We start from the raw sequence: 15,995 nt of genomic DNA on the forward strand, positions 1-15,995 counted from the left end.
TCTCTCTCTCTCTCTCTCTCTCAAAGAGGAATCTCATAATGTTGACGTCACAGTACTGCAGAAACGGATGAGTGAGGATTTGAATGAACTGGCCGACAGCAGTAAAGTAAATCCTACAGTGTCTGCATACTAATTCAACTTTAATCCATCTTGCAAAAATGAAAACCGTCCATTGAGCGCTTCCACTCATCTGTTTCTGAAGAATACCGGTGGCAACGCTGCTTTTCACTGATCATTCTAATGAGAAAACATTGATTGATTGATTGATTGATATCTTTATTTCGATCATGTAAACAACAATGTAAAAAGATAAAATAAATAAGATAAAATAATATAATAAGGAAATAAGTGGACAGCAAAAATGTATACACAAAAAAGTAACATCTCATAAGCAACGCAGTTTACATGAGCCAAAAGGAGTAGGAAGAAGTATAAACCTATCTAATCCTACCTCTATAATTTTAACTACATATTCTAATTAAAAACTTAGCACAAAGACATACATTTATTATTTCATTCCTCCATTACACTATGTACCATTTCCTGCCACATTTTAATCCAAATAGTAAGTAAGCAAACACCTTGTGTGAATTATTCAATGTATGAATGAAATGAAATGAAAACATCCGCTGTTAAAATAAAGTTTTCAATTGAACTAGATTATTGCCTCGTTTTACCTACATGCTTTGTCGTGATAATGGGATACATCTCTTGTAGAAACAACTCATTCTAATGGTTGGTTTGATCTTCAGCAGATTGTTTATATGCTTAAATGCATTGATTTGCTGCCATGTGATTGGCTGGTTAGATATTTGCATTAACGAGCAGTTGAACAGGTGTAATTTCACCAATTTAACAAATCTGACGCATTTTGGGACCAGTGGGCTGCTGCAAATGTGGTTTAAAGATAACCCACTCTATCCACTGAATAACAACTTTCAGTAGTCTTTACAATGTTTTGAATAAAGTTCAACTTTAATTTAACTTCAATTTAACAGATATGACTATGTACATCTTCAAAACAATTTACTCATACGTTTTACAGTCTTGTGTTATATGTTTTACAGGATATGTTCACTCAGTAGTTTTGCATAGTGCCCTGGGTGATGTCTTTTCAGATAAACATGCATTTTTCCTTCAACTCGCTGGTCTCCAGTCAGACCTGTGAAGACAATGAAAAAATATTTCTAGACAGCAAATTGACATCGTACTTGGTGAATATAATACATTATACTGAATGTGTCAAATTTCTTTGAAGGGTTGGGCAGTATGACAGCATCGAGCTCACCCAACTTTCCAGCCGTTCTTTCAATCTTGTCCAAGGCCGACTGCACATCTCCTCCCTCTGGAACTAGGACCTCTATCTCTCCCACATGGTAGCCAAAATCAGCTTGGTCGAGATCTATCTGCACCCCCTCCTCCTTTAAAGTGTATGACTGCCGCACTGTTGCAAACTCTGCAAAGCACACCAGATTCATTTTGCTGAGCCAGGACTCATCGTCCTGTGAGCTTGCCTCTGTCCCTCTGACCTCACAACCGTCTTTCATGACCTCTTTCACTCTCAGTTGAATTTCAGGCAGATTGGTTATCTCCTTGTAGCGGGTACACAGTGCCGCTGCTTCAGATTGCTCTCCAGGCGTCTCTTCGCTGGCTGTTCTTGGGCACTTTAACTCCCAGCTTCCTTGCCGTTTTCGCAGCCACATGTCTCTCAAAGTCAGGTTAAACTTGGGGGTGTCAAAGTACTGGTCACAAAACTGGCGCTGACCAGCACACACTGCTGAGTAAGGGGAGAGAGATAGATGATTAAAAAAAGAACGGGTATAAAAATACTAGTGAGGCTGATACAAACTTCACTATTACCAAGGGACAGATGGCCTATGATACAGTTACAGTGTAAACCACAGCAATAAGTTTGATTAAATAAAGTCCTTCAGCGACTATTTGGATGTTGATGTGGATCACAGCATCAGTTAAATGGAGGACAAATTAAACACGTACCCCCCATCTCCTCCAGTGATTTCATAGTGTCAGCACTGCACACAAACTTTCTTTCCACTTCCACACTCATCTGAAATGACATGGAAAGATCAAGACCAACAAAATACAAATACAAAGAGTACAAAATCCAGCTAAAGGCAGCAAGTTTTAAGACTGATATCAATCTTTTTTGTAAGTAACCTAAAAGGCAAGGTGTACGTTTTGCACAATAATGTGTTTTTTCATTTAGTAAGGAGGTATTGGTCCTATTTTTGTTGTTGTTGTAATTTTTCTTATAAACACATTACAAAGTTTACCCCAACTTACTTTTAACATAACTCACTTATTGTAACACATAGTCAAAATGTAAACATAAATCTAAAGTTAAAAGTTATTTTATTTAAATGTATTATATATTGACCACTGGTGGAAACTAACTAAACTACTTGCCTTACTTCATCCAGCTCAATTCAAAATAATATAAAATCGTACTGTACCTACCGGTATGTACATTTACTGAAGTGAAATTTATTCATTTATTTTTTTTTACTTGTTATTACTTTAGTAAATATATGCTCACTTCTCTAACCACTGCATCTAACCTTTATTTATTCAGGGTTCTGACATTTTTTCTTGGTTGGTGTAGCCACACCTGTGTCCTTATAAATCAGGCTCGGATCACTTAGCCCACGCTGCTGCTGCAGACTCCTAAAATAAACTACAGGTCAAAATAACGAAACCGAACCACGGATGGAAATAACAACAACCAATCATCTACGTAGCAAACTGCACTGTCACACACCTTCGCGAGGCAAGTCCTTAAATCCAAATCATTCGGTATCAAAACAGTGAGCGACACATCAATCCGCGTAGCCCCTACACGTCAGCGAAGTTTAATTTTGCACAGGCGCAATTAGAGACACCTATCAGGCTATTCGGGAACATCACTTCCTGTCCCAGTAACGCAGCGGCGTACAGATGGTGCGGTTTTAATCCCCCCTCTGCTTCATAAATATTTATTCCACATACTCGACTGTTGATGTGCGCCACACCTATCGTTTGATTGAAAACATGTCATAAAATGTGTGCGCGCATGGTGCCAACCTATCTCCATTATTCAGCCCCAATTAACTCGTCACACTGTGACGGTCCAAGTTGGCAGAATGGGGACTCGTTCTTTTTTTAAATTCACCTTTAACGTGAAAAACCGAGGAAGGGTTTCGCATTGAAATTAATTGCATTATAGGTGTCGAAAAATATCTACCCTTCCTTTGTCGCGTCTCATCTTTATTGCTCAATAAGTCGTCGGCGTGTCAACATACCTTCGCTAATAGTCTAATATCTGCGGGGTTACATAAGGGATTTGATGTCTGTCCCTTCTGAATGTCAGCAATCAGCCTTGGGGGGAGCTGTGGTCTGTTTACTAGAGGAACAGAGAGGGGAAGGAGAGAGGGATAGGGCGAATGAAGGGAGGGGGAGAACAGGAGCGAAAGAGAGAGGGAGAGAGAGGGAGAGAGAGAGAGAGAGAGAGAGAGAGAGAGGGAGGGAGGGCAGGCAAGAAAACTTTTCACTTCTGAGGAGCCACGGAGGAAGCGTGTGTGTGCGTGCGTGCTGGAGCGGCGACCATGCAGGTAAAAACGCATTAGCTAATTGCTCCGAACTTAATTAAACGTCATTCGCGATCGGTTAATTGTGCTGATTTGAGCCGGGAGAGTGGCCTGCGACTGATCGGGGATCGAGCCAACGACGGATCGTGCCCCGTACTAATCCGATCCCTCGTAGAAATCCAACATTAAATCCAAACTTTTTTCCCTGCCTCTCGTCTCTCTTTTCGCCTGCTCTCCCTACACCACCCCCATCGTTGAGGCGACCGCGGCGCACGTACTCCGCTTCAAGTCGCTTTTTTTCTTTCCTTTTTTTTAGCCTTTAATTCTTTCGCCAATTACGGCTCGAATCTGTTAAAAACGATAGTTTAAATGGCCATGTGTTGCACCGCGAGTGTTTTAAGGTATGGATCTGAGCGCTGGGACGCGTTAAAAAGGGGGTCTTGCTGGGCGGCGAGGGAGGAGGGGGTGCGAGTGTTTTCTAACACATCTGTAAACGGAGCCCACGTTCATTAATTAAATGGCTTTAGTCCGGCTAGGCCTCAATTTGCGCTGTTGAGCAGCAGGCGGCGGGCGGTGCAACACTAGATGCCCGGTTGGCAGCTCACAATCAGAGGGGTAAGGAAACAACTCGAGGCCGAGGTTTTGGTCTGGTGCTTTGGCGAGACTATTTTCTATCCTGGGTGAACTCGGTCGGCGTATTGAAGCTGCAGTTCCCCACCTGGACCGGGCAGAGTTTGTAGGGAGTGGAGACTAGCCAGTTGGAGACAGTTTGAGGAGCGGTTAATTATCTGCCTGCTAACAGGCTAGCTAGCGAAGCGACGCGACTGTTATTAGCTCAACCTCTTTTTGTTTATCACTTTAATGACCGCCCGGCCACAACCGAGAGCCAGCGACGCGATCCTGCATTCGCCTGCCCTGTGTTTAGCAGCCTTGTAAGAAGTGTCTATCAACGTGGGGGTTGTTTTTAGTAAACTAACGGCTAACCAGCATTTCCAGAAAGACGACTGTAATGCGACGTTGAAAGGGGGGGCTTCTCAACCTAGCTTGCTAGCTAATTGATTCGTCTCTGGTCGGCATAGCTAATTAGACTGCTCATTAATTAGCCAGCTACGAGCGGAGAGCCGTCAATCTGCTTATATATTGGCTTTTAACGATGAAACCCGGAATCAGGTGCTTTCAAACGCGATCTAAGTTTCTCTGCGGATGTAGACTTAGTCGAAACAATATCTGCTCGTATAACGCTGCTAGCTTGCTAATTGACATGACGAGGAAGTGTGGATTGTAGCTGTGTTGGTATTTCTCATGGGCACGGATCGCTGTCTCGGTTGCATTTTGGAGCACGAACGCTTGCAGAAAAAACACGCCAAAGCTGTGTTTTGTTAAATTCAGACTAATGGTCTGTTTTGACTTCACTAAAACTGCGTGGGAGTAACAGTTATTTGATCACGCACGTCGAGCTTATGCAGTGTGATTTCGGATCATATTTCTTCATATGTTGGCCACGTTCCTTGTCATTGCTCACAACTGGTGGTTTGATAGACTGTATACTCTTTGTAACTTGTCAAACGTGGCATGTTTTGATTGAGAGTCACTGCACTCTGCTGCTTTTAATACATTTCATGTGCACATGTTAGATCAGTTTGTGGAAAGTTAGATTGATTGCAAAGAGGTATGCAACGATGGCTTTTTTTAAAATGTCTGTTATGTGTTTACATTTACATTAGCTGGATTCTCCTTCACATTAAAGTAGTTGTTAAAATATTTGCATCATTGTGTAATACATCAGTCATTTCAGACTATTAATGAGGCATGTGATAATGGGGTACTGATCCAGGACCACACTGTACTGTTCTAAGGGACACTTGCCTTCTGATTGTCGGTTCAAATAGTTAAACATGGCTAAGGTGTGTTATCAACAAGTAACTGTCGGGTGCAGCTGCCCTCTTAAACTTGGTGAAATCACTTCCTTATATCCTTCCTTTCCCTTTTCCATTCTGCATTTGTGATGAATGATAATGGCACCAGAAAGAATGGGGTTCTCTTAACATCTATGTTTTATTGTAAGGAGGAGTCTGGAGAGACAGTGAGCAGTGAAAGCAATGGAGTGGCAGCATGGCTGTGCCCCCTGTGCCAACAAGGGCAAACCGACAGATCCTCCCTGTCTCTACATCTCACTGAGCAACACAGCGTACTTCCATCTTGTGTCGACAAACTGCTGGACATTGTAAGTACGGCTGGGCTGTAGAACTTGATTAATATGGTTAGTACATCAATTACGTGTGTAATGTTTAATGAGCCCACTTGTTGCAGGCTGATATGATGGGTTGGACAAATGTCAAACACCTTGCAAATCTGTAGCGCTGCAGTAAATGCAACTTACATGATGTGGCAAGAAAACCTGCATTAGCAAAGAGGAACAGTAGTCGCCTCCCAATTTTGACCAATATTTCACATTTAAAATGACTCTTTAAAAAAAAGAGCTTCATCAAATTAGCATTCACTGCTGGCCTTCTGCATTATCATTTGTTTCTGTTACTGTGTCTACCCTTCAACATATGTCATGGCATGAGAAAGGATGGATAACTTCCTTAATACTGTGGGTTTCGTCCCACAGTTTTAAGGAGTAATATGGGTTACATGTATGCATTGGGAACTTTTATTTAACAATATTTCTCATATTCTATAATTAATACTTAAGTAATTACTGAGCAATAACCGCCATCATCAAAATTAATATCCTAGTGTTTTATTTTAGCTGTTATTTGTTTTTTTACATCAATGATTTAATGCAATTCGTATCCAAGAGACTTGGCTACACAAAGTTATTTTCATTGGACAGGTTTATTTACCCCCAATCATGGAAAATATACTCTTATAGTACCGTGAAAAAGTACTTCCCGACTTCTTAGTTTTTTGCATATTGGGAACGCTTACATGTTTCACATCATTACACAAAATTTTATATAAGGCGACAGTGAGTGAACTCAAAATACAGTTTTATATGATTATTCCATTTATTGAAGGTAATGAATTATTCAAAACCTAAATTGGCCATGTGAAAAAGTAATTGCCCCCCTAACCCTAATTGCTGGTTGCCATTGCCAGCAGTATCCTTCTTATTGTGGAATCATGGACACTGACCTTAACTGAGGCAAGTGAGGCCTGCAGTCCTTTCGATGTTGTTCTGGGTCTTTTGGGACCTCCTGGATGAGTCGGCGATGTGCTTTTGGTGGGGTTTTGGTAGGCCGGTCAGTCCTGGGAAGGTTCACCACTGTTCCGTGTTCTCTCCATTTGTTAATAACGGTTCTCACTGTGGTTCGCTGGAGTCCCAGACTCTTAGAAGTGGCTTTTTAACCCATTCCAGACTGATAAATTGCAATAATTTTTCCCTCATTTGTACTTTTGATCGCAGCCTCATGTGCTGCTTTTTGAGACCTTTGAGCCCGCTTCACAAGGCAATGTGAAGTTCACATTGCCAGACAGGTTCTATTTAAGTGGTCAGATTGAACAGGCCTGGCAGTAATCATTCGTGGGTGTGTCTTGTGAAATTGAACCCAATTATCAATTAAATTTGGTCTTTTGGTTGATTGATTGTATTTCTACATACCGTTGGTACGTTAGTATTTAGTGGTTATGATTTGTGACTGTTGAAGGGTGTTTTCTGTTCATGACTTGTCCGTGCAGATTTACTTTTGGCAGTAAGCACTTAAATGTGTTAGTGTATATTTTGATTCTTTAGATTAACCATTTAACAAATTTGTCATTGTCAAAGCATTTGCTGAGTAGAGATCAAATAAGAAGTGAGAAAAGCACCTCAATGAGAGCACTGTTTGTAATAGTTCCATGACAATTTATTGTGTTGAGTGTAAGAAATGGAAATCATTTTATTGGTAGATACATTGATCAAAGACTGCTTAATGTATGCCTTCAGGGTAATGTGTAAATTAAAGGCTAGCCAAGCCTGCTATGTGTAATACAACCACACATCAACAAGTCACGCCCAAGTGTTATGCTGCTCAAAAGCTATATATCATTGAGCTCATCTGAAAAGAGCGGTTGCAGAGTTAAGTTTGCTGACACTCCTTTTCACCTTTCTATTAACAGGCTGTTCTAAAACAAGGTGTCAGTGGAAGAGAAGACGACAAAAGTGCTCTAAAGTCTTCAGGTGAGTGTGGAAAAAAAAAGATTTTAATCAAAAAAAATTGAGGACTATAATAACATGCATGCATGATTTCCTTTATATTCATGTAATAACGTTGTAGGAGTAATTACTGACCTTTTCATCCAGCCAAACATGATTTAGTTCATAAAGGGATTATTATAATGTGGATATTTGTTTGTGGAACTAAAATTATGTTATGCCTATTTCGAAATATATAGCGGAAAAACAAAAAGGCATTTATGATGGAAAATTGACCCATTCTTTCATTCAGTATGCAAATTTGCACTTCTATTAATAGTTGAACCTCCATTTTCTAGTACATAATAGTTAAACCTGTCTGTTCATTTTATCAGGTGCTGAATCTTCACAACTGAAGCACACTGAAGACGTCAGTTCAGATCCCTGCCAATCTAACGAGAGTTCAGACGCTACCCAGACACCGGGAGACAAAGAGATGGAGGAAGAGAGAATAATGGAACAGGAGGGAGGTGAAGCTGAACCAGAGCCAGAAAAGGAGAGAAATCAACTCACAGGAGCCAAACAGCAAAATGCAACTGAAAACACAGAAATCCCAGACGGTAGTGAAAAGTCAGTTGGTAAAAATGGTGCGCCAGCTGAAAATAACACGCAGTCATTCAAATGCAATGCCTGCCTGGAAACTTTTCCTGGCAGAACTGCCTTGAAAGTTCATTACAATTCTGCATCCCACATTCAGAGGATGACAACAGGCTGTGCAAAACAAGGTGGAGACATTGATCCCCCAGCTCCCCCAGTTCCTGTCCTGTCTCGGCCATATATATCAAACAAACCCTACCAGTGTGCTGTATGTCGAGTCTCTTACAATCATGCCATCACCCTTGAGAGCCATATGAAATCTGTCTTGCACCAGACCCGCAGCAGAAATGCTGGAATTGCAAACAGCACACTAGCCACTGCTAGTTTGGGATGTACCACCACCAGTGTGCTAAACACTGTAGTGACCACATCTGGGAGTGGAACCAGTCAGCTGGTTACAACCACCAACTGTGCTGCTCCTGGGACCTTGATGGTGACTACCACAAAAGACGGAGAGCAGATTCAAACTTCACAAGTGGCTCCCTCCCTCCTCACCTCCCCTGTGGCCTCAGCTCAGGCGGTCTCGGCCTTTCTCACCCTCCTCACATCCAGTCCCAACACCCTCTCACACTCCCTCCTCCCCTCCCTATTCGCGGCCGGTGCTGCTCCTGGTGCCGCCGTGCCTCAGCTCGTGCCTCAGCCTCAAATGGTCATGCCCCTGATCTTGAATGGGCTCCAAGCCCAAACCCAGCAGCACCAAGACAACCAGCAAAACCAGCTCCTTACCCAGTGCGTGCCATTTGTAGGTCTCAGCACAGCCCAGCAAGCCCTCCTAACCCAAAGACTTAACAGCTTACAGAACCAGTGGCCCTCTGCAGGGGTTCCAACAAGCATACAGCCCTGCCTGGAAGAGCAGACTAAGTGTGAGAGAGAACAAGAAAGACAGGGTAGTGATGAGACTGTTGAGAAGATCTCAGATCAGATCAAGGACAGGAATAACTGGACTACAGGGAACGGAGAAACAGAAAAACTTGAGGACAGTAAAGAATCTACACAGCGTCCAAATATGGAAGGCAAAGTGAAAGTTGAGAATAATGAAGACAGTGGGAAGGCACATGGAGATAGCACAACAGATGGAGACTGCTCAACTAATCAGTTGGACCTGGAAGGTGATAAAGCAGCTAGCCTCAATCTCTCCCCAGCAGGCACAGAGAGGAGCCTTCGCAATAAGAATCTCTCGCCTTCTGCATCTGTGCCCAGCAACTCAAGCCTCAGTCCATTAAATTTAAACCTTACACTTAGCCCTGATTCTACTCCTCAAAAATCCCAATCGGGCACCAGCCCTTGCGGCTCTCTTGGCACCCCAAAATCTAGCCCGAGTACAAATGCCTTAACTAACAACCAAAATCGACCCCATTATAATGCAATGGGATCTATTTATCCAGACCTTCCAGTGCTGTCAGAGTTCCAGTCGGAGGTTCTCTGGGCGTTCTTTGAGTCGCGAAGTGAGGCTGATGCTGCAAGTCCACCACATGAGGACTGTGAGGCACTAGGCAGAGAGGTAGGGCTCTCTGAGGAGGAGGTACGTAAGTGGCTGAGCCAAGCACGCCATGCAAAACGGAGGCAGAGGGTGACAGAGTTGGAACACCTGCAGCGCCTGGCGGGATTTACAAGGCATCCCCAAAGTTCTGACAATGACTATGATGACGAGGAAAACTCACTGATTATAGCAGAAGGTGAGGAAGATGTTGAAGCGTCAGGTAGTCAGGCAATGGATTTGTCTAGTACAAGAGGGAAACGCAGAAAGAGAGATTTGGGAAGGGAGGGTCAGGGAGATTCCTGTCTCACTTCTGACTCAGAAAATGAGGTGTACACCTCTGTCATTGTGTCTGATGAGGAAAGTCAGAATGAGTCTTTGAGGGAGGGTCCTGAGAGCCCTGCTAAAGATGAAGCACAGTGGGAAGTCCATGGGGATAAGGGGTCGGTTGGGGGAAAGGTCTTGCGCTCCACAACAGTGTTCCTCTCTGATGCAGAGGATGAGTATGAAGATGAGGAGGGCGGAGGGGGTCTGAGAGCGAAGAGGAAAAAACGAAAGAGGGAGTTTGAGCGTGATGAGGTGGAGGTGAAGAAGGAGAGACAGGACCCAGATGTGGATCTAGAGTTGGAAGCCCAAGGGGATCCTCCAAGTTCACAGTCCCACATTGAGATTCCAACCAGTGCCCTCCACTCACTTCCCCTGTCCCTTACTCCTTTTTCTACGCAGTTCCTTAGCCCCTATGTCCTCTCCCTTGCTCCTTCATTGGTTGATGGGAGCAAAATTCCCCTCTTTCCTAACCCACCAACTATCACTCGCTTCTCCAGCTCTCTTCTTTCGCAGTCTCTCTCCTCCCACAGCCAAACATCCCACTACTTGTCCAATGGCGATGACTGTGAGTCCGCTCTGGATCTCAGCATGGGGAAAAACAACAAATCTGCTTCTTCCTCATCATCTCTGGCTGATAAAATTGCAGCACAGAAGGGACAATTGCTGGACGGGCTGGGCTTGAGACCCACATCCAAAGGTCTAGTAGTCGTCCAGGTGAAGCCTGAACCTGTTACTTCCATGCTCTCTTCCAACAGCAGTTTGAGTCTGGTAAACTGCAACAACATGACAAAGTCCAGTATTTACATGAGGGCAGCCGAGAAAATGAATGCCACGCTATTGGAAAGGGAGCGAGAAAAGGAAAGAGAGAAGGAAAAGGAGAGGGAGCAGGAGCAGCAGCAGCAGAAAAGGTCCAAAGGAAAAAGGTATCGGGATATGCGGCGTTCAAGGACCATCATTCAAGCTGAACAACTTGATATTCTGTATGGCTGCTATTTCAAAGACCCAAATCCTGGGAAACAAGAGTTTGAACAGATTTCAGAGTGGGTCCACCTCCCAAAGAAGGTTGTTCAGATTTGGTTCCAGAACATGAGGGCGAGGGAACGAAAGGGTGAGGTCCGATTCATCAGTGACGGGACCCTGGCGGCGGTTGGCAAACCCCTCATCAAATTTACCTGGCCTCTTTCCAAACCCATTTTTTCCAGCAAGCCTGGCCCAAACAATACTGGGTGCATCACAACTACTCCGTTTGTACGCACCCTCGTTAAGACGGAGAGAGAGCCGGTAAAGGAGCTGGGCAAACCAGCCGTGGTGAAGAAAATATCCCCAGTTCCCATCAAGCCCAAGGAGGTTGTTTCCTCAACCACAGTGTCTCATGTGAGCAGCAGTGCTTCTGCAGTGCCAAAGACAAAGCTTGAAACCACCAGCAACGTCACCATGGTTAAAGTTGCACCCAAAGTCAACACCCCTGTCCTTTTACCACCACCCAAGGATCCAATCCCCATTGCCCCATGGCCAGTCCGGAAACGAAAGCTAGAAGAGGAGAGTGAGGAAGAAAAGACTGATGAGGAGAAAGACAACGAAAATGAGATGGGTCCTGGACCGGGGACGACTAATCGCATGGTGCCCAAGCTGCCCACAACTCCCATCAATAACAGGCCTCCTGCCACATCAGTGGTGCCACAAAAACAGAACGGGCTCAACTTCTGGACCCCTAAGATCCCCATTAAGATCAACACTCTATCAAGAGAACAACTGGCTCTCCCAACACACACATCTTCTCGTACCATTCCCCCTCCTCCCACTCCCAGCATTGCACCAGTAAGCCCGAATACCCCCAGCTCAGCCAAAGTGGCCAGCCCCTCCACCCCGGTTCTAGCTAAATCGAGCCCGACGGAAAGCAGCTTTCTGCCCCACTCATCCAGCCGTAGGCCACGCACGCACTTGTCCTGCCTACAACTGTCCATTCTGCAGTCCTGTTACGAGACCTGTGCCCACCCTAATGCCATGGAGTGTGAGGCAATCGGTACTGAGCTCACCCTGCCGCTCAAGGTAGTGCAGATCTGGTTCCAAAACACTAGAGCCAAGGAGAAGCGTTGGAGACTGCAGCAAGAGAAAATGGTAAGCTGGCAAGAAGATGTACTATACAGTTTTTTTTTTTTCTGCCACCTTTAGTACAAAATCACATAAGTGTTTCTACAGTTAGACTAATAAAACTCACCGAGAAGAGGAACATTTTATTTTATTGGCATCACATTACTGTTTAGCACCTTTTTATATCAGGGCTGTTATTATATATTAGCTTTCCCTGGAATCAAATTGTCCTTAAAGTATTTTTTAGCAAAATGTAATGAAATTAAATTATTAAAAAAAAACTTTAGGCAAGATTTATTTTTTATTTTTTTTATTGCTGTCAGAAATACAGAATTGATAAATTGTTCATTCAGCAATTATACAGATGGTTCAGACAAACCTGTAACAACATTTGAGCTTAAAATGATGGTGACATTAAACTCCCTGTCTATCCACCCCACCTTCCCATTCCTAGTCTCCTCTGTCAGGTGGAAAGGTGGACATGAGTTCGGGAAGCTATCTGCAGTACAACGCTCTCAAAGCCAATCGTCCCATCCTGCCCAAACCTGTTCAGCTGACCATTACTGAACCTCCAGCTTCCCCAGTGGCAGGCCAGCCAGTGCCAAAGGAGACCCTGACAGGCCGCTGTGATGCCTGCAATGTCTCTTTTGAATCCCGGGCTGCAGCGAGGGCTCACGTCTTCTCCCCACGTCATCTGGCAACCCTGAGAACCACTAACTTTGGCCAGCCAACGACGCTTGTCAACAAGAACGGAACCGGAAATAGCGGACCAGGCAGCGTTGTGCCGGGCTCACAGGTCCCTCACTCCAACGTGGTAACCACTTCTGGAGGAGAGATGGTTATTGAATTGTCTTCACCGACGGCCACCAGCAACAGTTAAAGACTCAGATCAGGATTGGTCTGCACACTGACTACTCTTGGACCCATTTGGGCTCCTCAGATTTTAATAAACAAATTTGAGCACTAATCCTCAAAAGCTAATTTAGTTTTTGGAGTTGGCTCCCCCTGCACCCGCTATCCCTTGCTCAACCTTCACTGACCTGAAATCCGTTGATCTATAGAGCTCACCTGAAATCCAATACAACAGCAGACTATTTCCATGCTGCTTCACACTAACTCAGTGCTGTCTGATAAGTGATGGAACACATCTCAAGTCTCCTTCAATCCTCACAAAGTTTTCCAAACATTTTTGATCCTAAGCCTGTGGTTATATATTACCTTCCTATAATTTGTAAAGGCACTCGACTTGCCATGCTTGAACCGTGCTACCCTAAAGACTGATGCAAAACTGTTTCCTCTTTGGAAGTGGCCATTTGACCGAGGGCGTGGAAACTTTCTGGGATAATAACAATAACATGACATAACTCCCAGTTTTCTCCTGTGGAATTGTATTTCTCATGCTTACTTTCACTTCTAGGGCAAAGATTGCTTGGATATAAAATGACTGGACTGAACCATTGGGAGAGGAAGAACTGGCAGTGACTGTCACAGTTTTATTTGCGACGGGTGTGATCTGAAGAGTGTTGTGTCCACTCATTTGGGATTTAAAAAAAGAGGTACTTTAGAGAGAATAGGGCTGTTGAATTGTCACATTTACATGTTCATAGTTTTCACGACAATCCAAATAGACAGGGCAAAAAAAGGCTGAGGAAAGTAGAATCTTGGCATACCGCACTTTGACACATTTTACATTGTTTGAAATGTTTTTAAGCATTCTAATGCAGGTGTCTTTTTATGGAGAGATACATCAATGCACGATGGATGCCTTAATATAAATCACATAAAATAAAATTGATTTTTGCTAATGAAACATGCTTTAGGTGTGAGCATAATATTGTGCAAGAAGCAGAACTGGGTATGGAAATGAAGAAGAGCTCTGTTGCAAAATGCTTTTTATATCCATCTTTGGGGGAAATATCTGAATGTCACATTCTGTTTCTAGATGATCGCAAATCCTGCCTGTAAAGTTGTCAGCATCCTCTTGGCCAAGGACTATAATTACATGATTACCAACTATCTTGTTTTTTATAACAAATTTCTTTGATCCTGTGGATTTCACTTTCCCTCCAAATAGTGTGTATCTCATTTTGAAATGCAGCTCTTCAAGCCTGTTGGAGAAAACCAATATTTTCACCTACTGTGGGTGTGTTAGAAGTACAACCGCCTTAAGAAGAAACACCACCAGGTATATGAATACAGCCCCAGGTGATCCTTGTATAATGTAATAAATTTCAGGGTCACACCATAAATTTAAGGTTTTCTTTGCCATGAATACTCTGCTTAAGACAGGAAAGTTTAAGTACTCATTTTATTTGCTTCAATATTTATACAAATGCCAATAGAAGCAATTAGAAACTGGTGTAACACCTTTTTTTTTTTTTTTTTTTTTTTAGGTCAAAAGCCAAGCCTCTAGAAATATTAAGAGAACAGGGCTTGAAATGGGCTGTTTCCCTTACATTTGCCCCCTCGTTTTTTTCAGTTTTGATACAGAGTTACTAATTCTGGAAATGTACGTGCTGTGAAATGAGATCTCATATCTGGAAACCATGACAAGGGAGAAAGTTGGGTATTACTAGTAGCCTTAAGGGACTAATGAATACTCGAATCTTGAAAGCAAATTGGGAAACATTAAATGTTTTGACTGAGAGCTAATAAGATGGTGCTGTGTTGAAGGACACATAACATACTAAAGATGTTTTCCTTCAATTTAAGTTGTATATTAATGTTACTATTGATAGTTTTAACAAAATGCAAAACTAAACATGAACTTTTGTAAAGAAATATATTAAAAATAACTGATATTCCAAAGTAATCCTCCCTTTGCTTTCTGTCATTCAAAAACCAAAAAGCAATCTTGAGGTCGACAGAGAGCAGGAGAGGTGTTCGTAAATGCAAACTGTAAAGGACATCCCACGGCTTGACACTTGCACTAGTCCACATTTTTGCACAAGCTACAGACATTTCAAATGGACACAGCCATGAGCATGGCATTGAGAGTCACTTGGTGTGGTTTTTGAAACAAGGAGGGCAACAGTGTCCTTTCATGAGTAATAATGTGTACTCTGTTGGAAACTGTACCTTGTGTGTAAAGCAAGGACTGGAGTGCTTTAACTTCAAGACTGGGATTACACACATGCACACACACAGACACGGTGTTGCACTGTCCAAACTAGATAGGTTTTTATGGAGATCTGCTTTTTATTCTCTTATGTTTCATTGTCACTTTGATTATCACTATTGTTATAACTGTACTACTACTTATACGATTTATCATTACTACCCATCACTGTTTTTGATTATTATTGATCCATAATGGTTTTAAATGCCACCTCTCTGCTCAAAACAGTATGGTATTCCTATGAATATTGAACAATAATAGTGGCAGTGTTGTTATGAATTGTTAGATTTTTGATTAAGCTCATTTTTTTCTCCTCACTTGTACCTGCCTTTTGTGTTTGGTCTCCATTATGCTTTCTTTGATATACAGAAAAAGAAATAAAATCAGTTGAACAACAAAAGACATTTGCCTGATTGCGGTGCCATTGGGCATTTGTGTCTACCTTTTTGTGTGTGACAAAAGTTAACAGTGTTAACACAAACTTTATATACAAATAAGTGGCATATTATAACTAAAGGTCAGTCAGGTCACACACGAGGAGACAATTTATATGACACGCTCAAATGTGCCTGGAATTAATTTGCACAATTGGCTTTGCCAGTTTACTCACCACTGAAAGGG

The 15,995-nt window shown here is 42.8% G+C and overlaps 2 protein-coding genes across 7 annotated transcripts in view; one reads left to right on the plus strand and one right to left on the minus strand.

The window, feature by feature from the left end:
- Positions 1–259: 259 nt before the first annotated feature.
- Positions 260–15,995, minus strand: part of thtpa (thiamine triphosphatase) — a gene marked incomplete at its 5' end in the record, with an annotated part of 479,666 nt that continues 463,930 nt past the window's right edge. Inside the window, 4 exons of one of the 6 annotated variants that reach the window (XM_084034065.1) lie at positions 260–1,162; positions 1,289–1,774; positions 1,999–2,068; positions 3,300–3,408. In XM_084034065.1, the coding sequence (XP_083890191.1) occupies positions 1,062–1,162; positions 1,289–1,774; positions 1,999–2,068 (657 nt within the window). In that variant the 3' untranslated portion in view covers positions 260–1,061. Of the gene's footprint in view, positions 1,163–1,288; positions 1,778–1,998; positions 2,081–2,779; positions 2,880–3,299; positions 3,409–15,995 lie in introns of those variants that run through there. The other 5 variants (XM_084034062.1, XM_084034064.1, XM_084034061.1 and 2 more) reach the window with 5 other exon arrangements.
- Positions 3,472–15,768, plus strand: zfhx2 (zinc finger homeobox 2). The gene is made up of 5 exons (XM_084034040.1): positions 3,472–3,608; positions 5,650–5,808; positions 7,689–7,749; positions 8,100–12,283; positions 12,711–15,768. Exons 1-5 carry the CDS (start codon positions 3,603–3,605, stop codon positions 13,134–13,136), a joined length of 4,836 nt encoding a protein of 1,611 aa, XP_083890166.1. The 5' UTR covers positions 3,472–3,602; the 3' UTR covers positions 13,137–15,768.

The sequence above is a fragment of the Eutrigla gurnardus genome (genome assembly GCF_963514095.1).
Source record: "Eutrigla gurnardus genome assembly, chromosome: 18".
In the NCBI taxonomy this organism is placed as follows: domain Eukaryota; kingdom Metazoa; phylum Chordata; class Actinopteri; order Perciformes; family Triglidae; genus Eutrigla; species Eutrigla gurnardus.